Raw genomic sequence first — 15642 nt, 5'->3', positions numbered from 1 at the left:
GTATTGGTTGTGTAATAAACCTCATCATAAACATTCATTTGGGTATAGCCAAGTAACTAGTTAGTTATAAGTGTTATAGCTTACCTAAACGATGACACTTTTGGCAAAACATTGATTCAGAAACTATGCTATGCTTATAAACTAGAAACGTTCGACTGTTGCTACTTAACCTACCATAGACAAACTGTAGGTACTTTGAATTTTACAGTTATGATAACTGAAAACAGGTGATAGACGTGCCCACTGCATTAAATATACTTAGGTATCTTCCATTTACCTTCCACCTTAACAAAATCGTCTAAGTAGGTAAAATATGTTACTTAATTTGAAATAAATTACAAAAAATATGATTCCATCATTAATCCTTTCAACTGGCAATGGCCATAAGTTATGAAACTAAGTACGACCGTATCTATCCAAGAACTTAAGGTTAACCTTCCTACTTACCAACCTACAATATCAACAAGCAACACACATTTAGCACAACATCATCAACATATCAACAGCCGGACATTCAGTCTTCGGGAGCGTCAGTGGGGGCCGGGGCGGCGCGGCGGCAGTGTCCGGGGCGGCAGGGGCGGCTCTTCACCAGGGCGGGGCATGTCTTGCCTACCCCGGAGTAATGCTGGAAGGGTAGGTGGTTTTAGAGCTCGTGGTCTATGGTGATTATGTTAAGCATTGCTATAAAAAAAAACAGTTCAAGGTAATTTTTAAGAGTGGCCAAAATTTTATTTTGCCTACCGGGTTTAATTCGAAATACTGAGAAGTACTACTTAAATATGTAAGTAAGTATATAGTGCCCCAGTACCTAGATAGGTAAAAAGTGCGTCTGTGTCACCCGCCGAGGTAAATATCTCCAGCTAGAACTAGGCGACGGGAAAGGAGAGAAAGTGGATTCAATAACAAGAAGTTACTTGGTAACTTACCCATACTAGGTCTAGGTATAGATAAGTACACCTAGATACTTTAATAAGTGTACCTAGGCGTTATAGTTCGGTGAGTTTGTATGTTTAATTATGTATACCTATACGGATAAGTGCGTTATAAAAATAAAACAGCTGTCTTGATCCACCTAGCTAAGTAAATAATAATGCACTTAGTTTTTTGAACCCACTAGAAGTGTTATCTAAATATTACTATGTTATTTGCTTTTCATCGATAGTTTCCTTTAGATATCACCGGTAGACCTGTTATTTATTTAACCACTAAGGTTTCACAAGCAAATGGCAATTTGTAAATTCGTTTTTATGTGAGGAGATGAAATTTGAGACGATACAGAACTATGCTTACCATATTTTTATATCAAGAATATTAGCTGTAATGTACCGGAAGCATTGAATTGATGATACAAGAAGACCCGAGAAGGCCACAAAGGCTTACTTTATAATCATTATATTCGACACACAATGGTCCATTACTGGGACATGATAAGGAGCTCATGTTTGTCATACGATTGTATTCTATCTGGTCTTGTCACCTTATGTAAATCTTATGGACAAGACCACGTCCTCTTGAACACATAAGAGCCTCGTTGAAATGTTCATATTTTAAAAACCATCTAACGGTCTATCGTAACGGCTTGGCTTAAATGTTTTTTTTGGTGGACGGTAGCTGGTACTCGACTAACAATTCACATTGAATATTTTGAAATATCTGACATGCTTCCTTATTTTTACATGGTTTTCTGATGCAGTAGCAGCTTAGTTTTTGATACAATTCATCAGCAACCAAGCGACGCCGACAACGGTATAGGCAGTTAATTAGTTCTAGGGTTCAGCTACAGTATCATCAAATAATCGTCTAGCAATTTATGAAAAAGTAAAAAATCTGGAAAACCTCAATTAGTCTCTGATACTCCTAATTACCTACTTACACAAAGTAGTTAGGAGTATCAGGAGCCAGGGGAACTAACTATTTTCAAAATTCGTTTTGGAGAGTACAATCCATACGTTTAAAGCACCATGAGAGAGTCCTGGTTAGCGCAGCGGCGCTTTGAATCCGTACTTATTTGTTTTACCAAGACTGACCCTGTTCTCTGGAGAGTCAAAGACACTCACCAGCACCCGCCGGTAGTTGAGTTTGACGGCGTGGCGGCAGTCCCCGAAGCAGTCGCCCCAGCCGAGCCACGCGCCCGCCTCACAACGCTCCTCCCCTGACCAAAGGTGGAGTATTGCTTTTAATTATTTCTTTAAATGGTCATACATGCCTGCACATAATATACCTATGTAGATTCTAAATGTGTGTATCATACCCATTCCAAAGCCACGATACGGCTCGTGAGTCGCGACTCATCACGTGGGTACAAGCAAATGTACTGCGAAAAGTGGGTGGCTCGCTAGGTAACTCTATCTCTGACTACCCCTTTGGGGAATGGGTCGTGAGTCGTGAGCATTAAATGGTTATAGTTGCCATTGATTACGTTTATAACTCAATGATAGTTGCACGTTATCTGTCGTATATCACACGGGGTATGAATCTATGCATGTAGTCACTTAATAAGTAGAGGAAACCTAGGTAAGTACCTTTTCATTTAATTCATATGTTATGCTAAAATTAACACGCTACATTGTAAGAAAGGCGTATTGTACATTATGTGAAGCAAACAAGATAATTTCCATTGTAACAGGACAATGGTGTGGACCGACGATGTCTTTTGTGCTGATATCTTAGATTATCATGACTTACCGACACAAAGTGTTAGAATGGCACTTAAACAAAACATCCATTAAGAATTATAATGATTGATAGCCTGTACTGTACCACCCGGTATCTATTTAAACTTTATTTATTTAAGGATTACAAGTGTCCTACAATAACTGGGTCATCTTAGATTTGATATTATTTTATCATTTTCCTTTTGCTACGATTGCTATTGTACATATACATTTCTTAACTTAAATAACTCTAAGACATTAAATTATTGCTATTGGATATCAATCAACCCTGAGAAAATAAAGATGAAATCGCAATTTTATTATTGGACCATAATCGTCATCACAACATGTAGGTACTTATACCGTCACCTACAGGGAGTAAATCAAACAGATCCAACTTTTAAATTTAACTAACTACCTAAGTACTCACTTAACTGTGTAATTTTGTAAATTGTGTACCTACTTAGTTAATTGTCTCTCTATCTTGTATGCAAAAGTATCGATATACTATTCTCTCCGTCTCAAGCTAAGTAAAGTTACCTATTAATTCGTTGGTTTCCAATAATACTTACCATCTCCAGCCGGGGCGTCGCTCTGCATGACCTCGTTGTCTTCCTTGGTCACCAGTGGCTTCAACTTCTTGGCTGGCGGTTCAGTGGAGACGGTCGTTGGAACTGTTGTCGAATAAACATCATTATGCTATGGATGGGGATGGGTGCTGATGTGTTTGTGGATGGATTTATAAACGAATTGTGAGAAATTTTGTGACGGTGCGGCCGTCGTAACTCATAACCCACGAGCGCTGCAACAATCATCTATACTATAGGTAGATGCTGTGGCCAATGATATAAGAAATTTTGTGAGCGTGACGAATGAATTGGGTGTCCTAGTTTAGGTATATTCTATATTGTTAGTTTATAATATGTAGGTACTGAATGTAAAACTTATTCTTAAATAGGTAGGTAGACAAGGTACCAAAAACTGTTTACCGATTTCAAACAGCAGGTTTAGTTAGCGCTAAGGTGATTGACATCGAGTTAAACTTCATTTAAAAGCAAGTAGATGTTTGTTTATTATTATTGCAATTAATTCAAACTCGTGCAGCTGTGCTAACATGACAAAGTGAAATAAATGTTAATCATTAATTAATAAATCTACCCGTCACGTGAGAATACTAGTAGGTAAGTATAGCATAGCTCCCTATAGTATAATTTATGTATTTTCTTTTATACTTATAAGCACATAAAAAACAATATTCCAATAATAATTGCCTAGGCCTTTGTCCAGTAGAGGACGATTATGAATAATCGAATACCACATACCAGTAGCAGGAACCGCAGTGGTGGCGCTACCCTCCCCGACACCCTTGCACATGGCGGCACACTCCTCATGTGTTGGGAAGTTGTTCCCGTTCCCGCCACACCCTGTATAGCCGAAGGGCTCGCAGGCGCGGGCGCGGGGGGAGTAGAACCAGCGCTCGGAGTAGCCGCGGCACGGGCCCACTGATAGCGGGAGGGTGCAGACTTCTGTAGGGGGGAGATGGGTTTGTAAGATAATTAGGTACAAAAATGAGGGTAGTCGGGCAAAACCAATAATTTCAAAAGCAATGCGACCGTCAGAACATTTTGCCTAAAGAAAATGACACCCACGCGCTGGACCTAATTCAAACAAAAATATGACGGATATAAGAGATTTTAGGGCCAGCGCGAGGGTGCCATTTCCTTGAGAGGTTGGGCATGTCCTTACTCTAGTAGGTAATAATATATTAGTCAATAGACATAACTGTCATAATTTGTGGTGTAAATTCATTTATATTGTAGGTGCAGTGTAGGGCAAATAAAGCTGACCACTCTCACGTATTATTACTCACTATTTGAAAGGGGTCAGGTTTCATTGCCTTAGACTGTACTGTACATAGATTTAGGTATGTGGTGCGATGACAAAAGCTCTTCTTACTGCTATCCACACTATATTACTCCAACATACCCGGTCCAGGCTGTACGGGCGCGCAGTCAGGGTGCTCTCCATCACACAGCGCCTCCTGCATGGTCAGCGTGAACTGGCAGCGAGCGAGGAACTGCTCCACCAGCTGGGGTTGCTCCGGAGACAGGGCTGGTGATACCTTCTACTGGATGAGGAGTGCTGGTTAACATACCAGGTCCAGGCGCCATGAGCCAGGGCTGCTGATGCGTTCTAGTGGATGAGGATACAGGTGTAACATACCAGGTCCAGGCGCAACGATGATGCGTTCTGGGCTAGTAGCACGGGGCGCATTTAAGACATGACAAAAGTTAAAAATTATCCGTGGCGCTCGCTCTTAAGGCTGCGCGATGTGAGTGAAAGCAATGCAAAACTTTTGTCACGTCTTTATTGCTGCTCGTGCTAGGCCTTTGGAGGTGAGTGTTGGTTAGCTGGGCCTGCTCCGGAGACAGGGCTGAGGATACCTTCTACTGTATGAGGAGTGCTGGTTAACATACCACGTCCAGGTTCTTAGAAGCCAGGGCTGATGATGCGTCCTAGTGGATGAGGAGACAGGTGTATCATACCAGGTCCAAGCTACAGGAGCCAGGGCTGATGATACCTTCTACTGGATCAGGAGTGCTGGTTCACATACCACGTCCAGGTTCTTAGAAGCCAGGGCTGATGATGCGTTCTAGTGGCTGAGGAGTGTTGGTCTACATACCAGGTCCAGGCGCGACGGGGGCGCAGTCAGGGTGCTCTCCATCGCACAGCGCCTCCTGCATGGTCAGCGTGAACTGGCAGCGAGCGAGGAACTGCTCCACCAGCTGGGCTTGCTCCGGAGACAGGGCTGGGGCCGCGGCTGATGATGCGTTCTGGAGAAAAGGGAGGGTTGGTATAATATAGTATTGTATTTGACGGCAGAAGCTCTATTCTGGAGGTTTGGAGATATATGTTTCAGCTCGGTTCCGAAAACATTGTGCGCACAAAATAGGAGGCCCATACCCCATACCCAACATTGGATGGTCAAACACTATACAGGGTGTCCACTCGAAATGCTCCAAAAAATTCCCTGACTTTTCCCTGACCATTTCAGAATTTTTCCCTGACCAGAGATTGAAATAAACAAAAGCTTGATTGGAAAATTTCGCGTTCATTTGCTTCACACTTATTAAAATCATCAACTGCGTAAAATATTTATACAGGAAGCTGTAAAAAGTCAATATTAAGCGAAAAGAGATTCAAAAGGGAAGCCAAAAAAATATGATTTTCTATAAGTACCTGCCAACTTTGTTGGTCAGGTGAAGTTTTACTTTTGACAAACCAATAAAGAGTTTCGAGAGACCCCCTGAGTCACCCCATTTCGGCTATGTATATGTATACCTACCACTATTGCATCATTCTGTATAGAAAGCAATGATAAATTGTAAGTAAGTAGGTAATACTTGATTTTTTGTACAATAAAGTTTAAATACGTTTATTCCATAACGTTCATTTTTGTATTTGCAACACTGACTTTTCCCTGACTATCCCTGACTTTCCAGAAAGTGGACACCCTGCTATATTATGAGATGATCGACTCTATCTGCTACCGTAAAGTAAGTAAGTCGAGTAGCATTAGTTACATGTCACATATTTATCAATTAGTTAAATAGTATATGTATACTCATGTCGTACAACGGTAGCAACATGAACTGTATCTATGGGTTATTTGAGTGCCATTGAAATATTTATAGAAAGGTAGAATCTGTGGGACAATGTAGTTACTTATTATTCTGTGGTAACTAGGTGTGTAGGAAGTGATTCCGTAAGCCGCATAAGCAGCACTTGCAGTGCCGAATCTTCACTGGTAATTGTTATACTGGTGACCCCGACGTGAAATTATGAACACGCACCTTCTACAGTCATTTATATGGCCTCCTCTCTATATAATTTCACAAACTCACCAATCCCTGCATAGCATCAAACGTGGCCGCCCAGCGCGCTTTCAGCGTCGCTGTCAGTGGCCCCTGCAGCTCTTCACTCTGCACGGATTATAGTCTGGTGCGGAGGCGCCGGCGGCGGCATACACGCTCTTTGAAAATCTATGGAGATTTCAGATTGTGTCCGTGTTTGCAATAGGGATGAGCTATATACGCTATTTATATACTGGTGACCCCGACGTGATACGAACACGCTCTACGATTATTTCAAAAGCCTATAGAATCTCACCAATCCCTGCATAGCAGCAAAGGTAGCGGCCCACCGCGCAGTCAACGTCGCTGTTAGAGGCCCCTGCAGCTCCTCACTCTGCACGGAGTAGAGCCTGGTCCGGAGGCGCCGGCCGCGGCCGCAGCGCGCGCTGCAGGCGGACCAGCCGCTCCAAGCGGAGACGGGGCACTCGCCGCCGGGGCGATCCTAGGGGGGAGATGGTAGATAGATACATAGAAATCACAGTTATATATGTACACCAAAAAAGGATGATAAAATTAATAACTTTTAACTTAATTAGGGTACAAAAGGCGGTCTTATCACTAAAAGCTTACTCTGCCAGACAACCTTTGGATTGAGGAAATAAGAGATTAAGATTGGGTGCAGAGGTTGGTGCAGATGGATAGTGGTGGTGGCAGAAAAGATAGATAGATCACAAAGGTTTAAAAAGCGATTGTTGGGGCCATAGGCATAGGGTCAAGGAACTTCGTGGTTACACACACAAACAGCTGACAGACAGGTACACAGATGTTTGTAACTCCTTCCCACCTTCCCTATCCTAACGGAAACTGCAGGTAGATGAACACTAGCTGTCATCTGCCACCTCAACGACCAACCCTCGTCCACTTCTACCACCGCCGCGATTCGAGTCGGTCGACGCACCTTACGCTCCCGTCACTCAATCCGCGATAGAAGCACAATCCGCCGCGTACTACAACACACGTAGCTCTACGCCGCGCACCGGTACATCAGCACATCAACCTGGAGAAGAACGGGTGGAAATTCGAAGAGGTCAAACGCATTTGCTCAGCCGGACAACCGTTCCTGCCAGGTCAGTTTCTTTCCTTTAAACTTCCCCCTTGCTCCTCCAGCGATCTTAATACTAAAAGGTATTTCTTCCTCACAACTTTTGGGTGGAAGAATATTACTGTGATGAGGATGAAATAGGGCTGAAGAATAAAACGGAAATAAAAGGTAGCTCGGTGAAGGGAAGTTAGATAATGAAAACAACATGCCTTTGAGGCCGGAATAGCCACTCTGAGACAGGGCATAGTTTAACTTACGATATAGAACCAGTCGTAGTTGGTAGAATTTGAAGATTCACCCGGCGGTCTGCAACAACATAAATAACCCGCTTGTAGAATAAGTAAACCATGGGCTGGGGCCGTTAATGTAATCCTGGTGTTAACTGTACAAATTATTATTTTCAATTATTTATTGCAGATAATAAGTTTGTAAGTTTGTACATTGGCGAACCTTATGCTAATAGCATTTTCTTCCAGTTAATCTTGGGCGTTGTGGAGAAAGTGATCGGTAGTGCGATAGACTGAGAGGAAAAAGATAATTTGTTAAAATACCTATAAACACTAGAATATACTTACTTACTTATACATAATATTATTACTTATACAATAATCACCCACCTGTCACAAGGCCCTGCGTCACACGGCATGGCCTGGCTGAGCGGCGCACTAGCTCTGCGCCCCGTGTGACATCGTTTATGCGCGCGCGCCACTGCGTAGCTGCGAGTGCGAGCGCGCACGCCACAGCCGGCGCACGGGGACCATTCGCTCCATGGTGTTAGTGCGCACGGCCCGGTGGATTCCGCTGGGTCCGGCTCGTATTCTGTTGGTGCTCTGTGGAAATATTCAGGCAAATCAGAGGGTTTTTTGTCCAATGTTCTATGTAGGTTTCTATCTATAATTCTACATGCATTTAGTCAGTTGTAGTAACGACGGTGGTTGGAGGGATTTCTAGATGTGCGGAAACTGAGAGTCTTTCGGCAAAGAGTCCAAAGAGGCCAACACTGGTGGCAAGGTAGGTCATTCATACAACGAAGGGAGCTTCCCCGCGTGCCTATGCTTCCGGACAGTCAGCAACAGATGCTTATCTGACTGGCCCTAAGCTGAAGCTTGACTTTGTCACCGACTCGCTTAAAAAAGGCTTTGTATAACACGGTACCTGCAATGCCTCCTCGGTCCGTAGCAGCGGCGATGGTCGGTGAGTTGGGCACGACACGCGTCGGCGAAGGCGCGGGCCGGCCAGATGTACTGGCGCTGCCGGGACTGACGACCCGGCTGGGGGGGGAGGTCAAGTTATATTGGAGCCTATTGGATGGGTATCAGCCACTAAATAATTTTCCACTGCTAGAAAGATCTCTCCTAAGAATAAGAAGCGCCTCAATACTCCAATGCCCGGGATACACCGGATACACCAGGCTAGTTCTTAGGCTATCTTCATTTCTAAAAGGCAAACGTATTGACTTGCTAGCTTAGTGGCACTAGCTTGCTATCCTAGCTTACGAAACCAGCCTCGTGTATCCAGGGCATAACAGATGGCTTCCAGTCTGTTACCAAAATTATACACCACTAAAAACAATAGATTTTGGAAAGGTAGGTACCTAAGCTAGATTACATTTAAAGAGACACAGATCCCACAGACAAACTGTATATAAAAAGTTTTGTGGGACATTAACTGTAAAACCACATAAAATATATACACTTTAATACATAAATAAATAAATAAATACAGAGGACAAGACAGTAAGAAGAAGTGTTTACCCCGCAAGTGACGCTGCATGGGGTCCAAGGCTCCCAGTTGTGAGTGGAGCAGGAGCTGCCCTTCGCTTCCCCTGGACGATCCACGCTGTGAGTGTCTGGAAAACCACCCGCATCATCATTTATTAATATTATATCTAAAAAGTATAGATACCCAAACTGCTGCACTATATCATGGAGAGAAGAGTAGCGCTAGTAACTAATTCAAAGACTGCACTGCAGTCCGCCAAGCCGATATAATTGGCATTGAAGTCCCATTGAGAAGGTTCTCCTGAATAAATGACTTCTAGCCAGCGGGTTAAGTGTTCAATCACACTCTATGGAAGGTGAAGGCGAAAAAGACCCATACGCAGCTGATTTAGTAGGATTATTTGTGGTCATTGACCTGGAAAGGACGTCACTGATGAAATTCTACCCTGTATAAACTGTAAACTTACCAACAGCATCACAGCTCTTCTCATAGAGCCTCAACCTCGTCAGTCGTAGTCTGGCAAACGGCCTCATTTCTCCTTTAGTATTGTAGAATGGGGAGCGCTCGTCTTTCGGCCAATCAGGGCGCAAAGCTCGCACAGGTGCCGGCGGCACGGTTGGCTGACGTTCCGACTGTTGACCAATCATAGTTCAGCATTACAAGGTAAGTATAAGAATACGTCTACACTAGTTATCAGCTCATGCGGAATCAAACAAAAACTGTAAATATAGCTGCTAAGATAGTTAATCTGAATTATTAGTAAGATACCATTCCAAAGCCACATACCATATACCCAATCCCGCCATCAGTACCCGCATCATAAGGGTACAACGGCAGCGTCAGAGTCGTAGTCCAGGTGCAGTTAGCATTACACAGCTCTAGAGCCGACACCCCGACTATCCAATCAGGAGACGGGGCTAATTTCGCAGCCAATGAGACGAGGTGATTCCGTGCGTCCACTCTGAAGACGGCGAATGTTGATGGGTTGATTGAGGCAGAGACTTGCTGCCAGGTTATGCCGCGCGCTTTGATTATGGTGCGGATGTGGTCGCTCTGTAAGGAAACCCCGTTTTTATGGAGTGGATCATAATATTATGTTCCACTCCACGGAGGAAACCCCGAATACCCAACATAATATTTATCAATATATTTATGAAAATAAATGGTGAGGAAATAAGTTATTTAAGACATGATTTCTATGGAGAACAGGATTCTATTCTTCTTCACCATGCTTTCATCAAAGTGATTGTGCAAGGACCTTGGAATCATTGTCATCGTCATAACTGTACACAACACACCACATATCGATCCTTCATATACATAAGTAGGTAGGTATATGTTTACCTAATGCTTACTATACAGTCTCTATTTATCTTCAGTAGTAGTGAATGAGAAGCCTTGTGCTCTATTTATAGGTACATATACGCGGTTAACAACGCGCGGCCATCGCAAGGAAACATTCCTTTTACCTCAGCTTTAAGCTCCTTCTCCAGCGCAGTAGTGGCACCATCATCAGCCAGCCGCCTCATCCCGGGGGAGGCCACCCGGCCCTCCTGCCACACCCGGTACTGGGCCGTGTGGGACGCCCCTATGACGTCACCGAAGTGGGCTCGACCCGACTCGGCCGGGAACTCGCGCCCGTGCGTGTTGCGCGACCATGTGCCTTCGAATGTCACCTGGTGTGGGCGAATAGGGATTTTGAAGAAGTTTATTTGGAAATCTCGATAGTTTACCTAGTGGGAGGAGCCAGTGAAACTGAATTCCAGCCCGCATATTGTGGCCTTGAGGAGTTAATTTGGGATAATATGTAAGTAGTTTAGTTATTTACGAGTTTATGGGACACTTCCGATGCCCAGAAGTATGTAGAAGACGTGAAAGGGGATGCCAAAGTTAACATTTCGGTCTACAGGTAAGTATATAAATAGGTATCCTTTATCACAAACCCACATTACCTCATACTTAGCCTCATCACACGCGCAGCACGGCTCAACCAGCGGCGGCTGCCTCAACAGACTAGCTGGGGCGGCGGGCGCGGGACACAGCTTGCGGGCCAGCACCACGGGGGCGCCAACCGCTGGGGCGCTGACTGCGGGGGCGGCAGCTGCGGGGGCGCTGGCAGCGGGGGCGGTGAGGTGCGCGCTGGCCGACGCGCCCAGACGGATACATTGGTCGGCGGATGTAAGTGGCGCGTTCCAGATCACCTACGGAGGATGAAAAGTTGTGACCACTATGTAGGTAGGTACACTGTAGATTATACCTATTCAATTTACAGTTCACTGCTAAGAATAACTACCTACCTTACTTAACTTACTTACAAAGACACTGAATTAATAAATATTTTAACAATGTTTTATTGGTCAAATATGCCATGTAAACCGTTTATAGACCTAAATGAAGTTTGAAAATGTTGATTAATGTTACTGTGCCAAATTAATAGGAACAGTCCTACCCCCTACCCCGCAGCAGTATGCTGTTCGAAGTAGTTCCAGCTAAAAATATATACATATAATGCGATGCTGTCAGTATCAATTACTTACCAACTAGACGACTCGATTTAAAACTGCACGAACATGATAGCCTAAAAGCATACTGCCTCTACCTACATCATATCAAAATACGAGCTCCCCCACTGTAATTGTAAACTAGGCCAAACTAACTCAACTTGACAACACTCAACTATCGCGCAAACGGGAAACTGAAATAACTAACAACCCCAACAAAAATCAATTCACCAGTATTTTTATAAGTACTTACCTGGAAAACACATTAAAAATTTAAAAGTAAAATCCAAAAATACATCCACTCACCTGCACTTCAATCTTGGGATGACTGGTGGCGTTAGTAACAGCGGGTATACAGTAGTCATGCTCCTTAGTCTGAGCGTCGTAGGCTTGGAAGTGGCCCAGAGACTTGTTGGTGGACACATCTGGTTCCTTCTTGTCGTCAGCCTCTTCTGTGTCCATTTCTGCCCAGATCGTGAAGCCGATGAACGGGGTGGGGCCCTCGCCCGTGTCCACTCCTTGTAGGGTGACTGTGGTGTGAAGGTTAAGATAAGTTCATCTAAGTTAAGTGTAAATTAGTGTATACCTATTGAGATCTTAGGATGCTGATGAATTCTGTCGAAGAACCAATCTTGAAGTGTATAGGAAGAAAGAACTTATGATCTCTTTTTTTGGCGTGCCATTTGAATAAGTAGGCAGGAATGCTTAAATACATATACTTAGGTATATATATCTAGTCATCATGTCGTGTCTCTTTCTGTGGTCTACCTAATCTACCTACCTATAAAAGAGTGGTTCCGGGTGCGATTAATCACCGCGCGGTCGCAAATATTCACCTAGGGGGACAATCATTATGCACAGGACTTTGTACAGTGACCAGGCAATGTAGCACAGGGCGCTAATAAGACGTGACAAAAGTTCTCCGTCGCGCTCACTCTTGTGGCTACGCGATGTGAGTGACGGCGAAGGAAAACATTTGTCACAATAGCAATGTCACTCTAAAAAGGGTCAGCTTTATGAGCTCACTATACTAGAATGACTCACCAGTATACAGCTCCCCAGGCAAGAACAAGTCCGGGTCGCCAGCCACTGCCAGGCGGTAGGCCGAGTCTGCGGGCTGCGCGTGCGGCGTGGCGCGCGGGCAGGCCGGCGGCGGCGCCGTGGCGGCCAGGGTGTGAGATGCCAGGGTCAGGAGGAGCAGGGCTGGTGGGGGGAGTGGTGGTTAGACATCATCATCATCATCATCATCAGCCTATAGCAGTCCACTGCTGGACGTAGGCCTATCCAAAGCACTGGATGTGATCTATAGCTTTCCGCATCCAATCATAACCAGCCACCTTTCGCAAGTCATAACTCTATCTAGCCGGAAGGGTTCCTACGCTACGGTGGTCAGACGTGAGGGTATTTTCATGGGAACTTTGCGCCTCATCATGTCCTTGTTACAGCGTTAGAGAAATATAAGATTTGCATTGTTGGTAATAGCCATCAATAGCTATTTCTTATCAGCCTTGGCTCAAAATTATTAAGAGCAAAGGATTTTATTTTGGAAAGAGAAGATAAGCCGATAAGTTGCGATAAGTTTAGCAATTGCGAAAATTCAGTTGACTGAGATTGACTTGGCAGAGCTTGGTCTTACAAACAGATACAAGGTCTGCCTACACGTCTAGCTTATCCGTGATCCGTCACGTAGTTATTATCACGTATTTTTATTACGTAAATGGCAAGGGTGTTAGTAACTAGTTAGGTACTGTTGGGCATTAAAAAGGCGTCCAGACACCAGGCTCCAGACTCGTATTTTTTGCTTTTGATAAGTAAATTAATTTTACTCGTGTGGGAAAAAAGATAAGTATCTAATACCTAGAAATTTGCAGTAAAACTATTTGCTAATTACAGAAATAAGATTTTCAGAAATACTCTACAGATCATGAACAAAGCGCTAATTAACTAATGTAAACAAAGGAGTCTGACCTTCCATAATTTGCGGAATCATGACCACAAACTCATTCAATGCAACCTTATTTCTAATCGAACATGTTCTAAATTCAACAAAGCTTTCAAACTCTTTTATTTATTTTTTCTTTTAATTCAATTGTTCGAATTTCAAAACGCGAAACGAACGTGTGTCCACCCGCCCAACGCCGCTCGCACTGAGGGCGCCGATTTCATTTTCATTATTCTGAACTCCAGACCGACAGAAACCTTCCACTCTAACACTGGCGCACAAGGACTAGTCTTGCTTACATTCCCGGTTTAGCAAATTGAATGTTATAAGGGTGTACCTACATACCTGTGGGTATATAATCCGAGGTGTAGTGTAGGGGTAGGAGCGTGGGTGCGAGGTGCTTCACCTACATTTGTTGGTAAGTGCGCGCTCAATACACCCCACTGTATTGTATTTACTCAGCCGGGATTATCCGCAAAGCGCATTTTGTGCGATGGATTTCCGCGTTCTTTTGTTTGCATTTTGTTGTAGATATTTCTGCCAGTTTTGCGGTAGCTGAAAAATATTTGCAGTGGGGAATATGGAATAAGAATTAAATGCTTGATAGAGATAGGTTCCTAACTATTTTTAGAAGATAAGTAATGCGAATATCAATAACGAAGGATGTTTGTATAATAAATGCGTCTAGGTAGGTATGTGGTTAGAGAATATAAAAGAAGAAATTTCGCAATTAAATAATTTATTTCTCATTCAAATATTTGCACTTACATAGTACATACATCTTCTAATTTAATTTAATTTAATAAAAATATACAAAACAATAATATTAGCGGTCCTCGGTGGACGATTGTGGTATGATAATCGATTATAGGACTCCATTTAATTTGAACTTAAAATTTAAGCAATCTGTTACTTTGATAATTCTTTATCAAATAATCATATTCAATCACGGTGGCGGAGTCAGTTTGGTCTAGTTCATTACTTACCCATTGAAAAGATTATGCAAGGGTTTGAATAATTTATTATGACTAGCATTTCGTACCTAATTAGGTACTCATACATACAATGTTAAACAAAATACATAAACTTATAATTATGCTTACCTACTTTAGAATATATTTTTATAGTCATATTCAATGTTCAATATTCAATGCTTTAATTAAAATCCCGAATTATTTATGTTTCTTAATCTTGCATTACGATAGGAGATTTATTTACTTACCACTTGCGTACAACTTATTCGTTGATAAAACAATATTAAACATAAGTACTTTATCAAACGTTACCTTAATCTAAATAAATAGTTAAAAATTAAGATTTAGAATTCATTAACCACTTTAGGTGATTTATAATAGATTAGAAGATGTATGTACCTATGTAAGTGCAAATATTTGAATGCCTGAAATAATTATAATTTTTACATTCATTCAAATATTTTTTGTTGCAAATAATTTGTTTTGTTACAAGTAATTTTAATATTTTGTTTTTGTTACACATAATTTTAATAATTTGTTTAGCTAATAATGTTAGTGTTCGTTATATTTTAAATATGTTTAAACTCCTACTTTAATATTATGTTGTTTTTAAGATAAGATTCTTTGATAATGACGTGTACGCCTATAAATGGTTTTCGCAACGAAATTTGTAACGAGGAATATGTTATCAGTGTGTGTTGTGTAAACTGCTGGTGTTCCATATTTGATAAATAAAAAAAAATAAAAAAAAAAAAAAAAAAAAAAAAAAATAATATACTTTACAACGTACATGATATTTAATTATTATAATTAACCATAATTTACAATTTTATAATTACTTATGTAAAAGTAAAATATAAATGGGTCTGCCATAAATAATTTTAAATATTAAT

At 42.3% G+C, this 15642-nt stretch overlaps 1 protein-coding gene across 1 annotated transcript; it reads right to left on the bottom strand.

Moving 5' to 3' along the window:
• Window positions 1-369: 369 nt before the first annotated feature.
• On the bottom strand, window positions 370-13956 carry LOC119692224 (spondin-1). The gene is made up of 17 exons (XM_048624931.1): window positions 13802-13956; window positions 12878-13036; window positions 12140-12363; window positions 11285-11533; window positions 10802-11008; window positions 10119-10385; window positions 9799-9964; window positions 9365-9459; window positions 8766-8881; window positions 8228-8440; window positions 7868-7916; window positions 6825-7010; window positions 5338-5488; window positions 3977-4180; window positions 3227-3328; window positions 2058-2152; window positions 370-625 (listed from the first exon to the last, which is right to left on the bottom strand). The coding sequence occupies exons 1-17, from the start codon at window positions 13821-13823 to the stop codon at window positions 515-517; spliced, it is 2616 nt and encodes an 871-aa protein (XP_048480888.1). The 5' UTR covers window positions 13824-13956; the 3' UTR covers window positions 370-514.
• Window positions 13957-15642: the final 1686 nt, after the last annotated feature.

This window comes from Plutella xylostella, chromosome 13, assembly GCF_932276165.1.
Source record: "Plutella xylostella chromosome 13, ilPluXylo3.1, whole genome shotgun sequence".
Lineage (NCBI taxonomy): Eukaryota > Metazoa > Arthropoda > Insecta > Lepidoptera > Plutellidae > Plutella > Plutella xylostella.
Note: the sequence above shows the minus strand (reverse complement) of the source record. Positions and strands in the feature narration are given on the sequence as shown.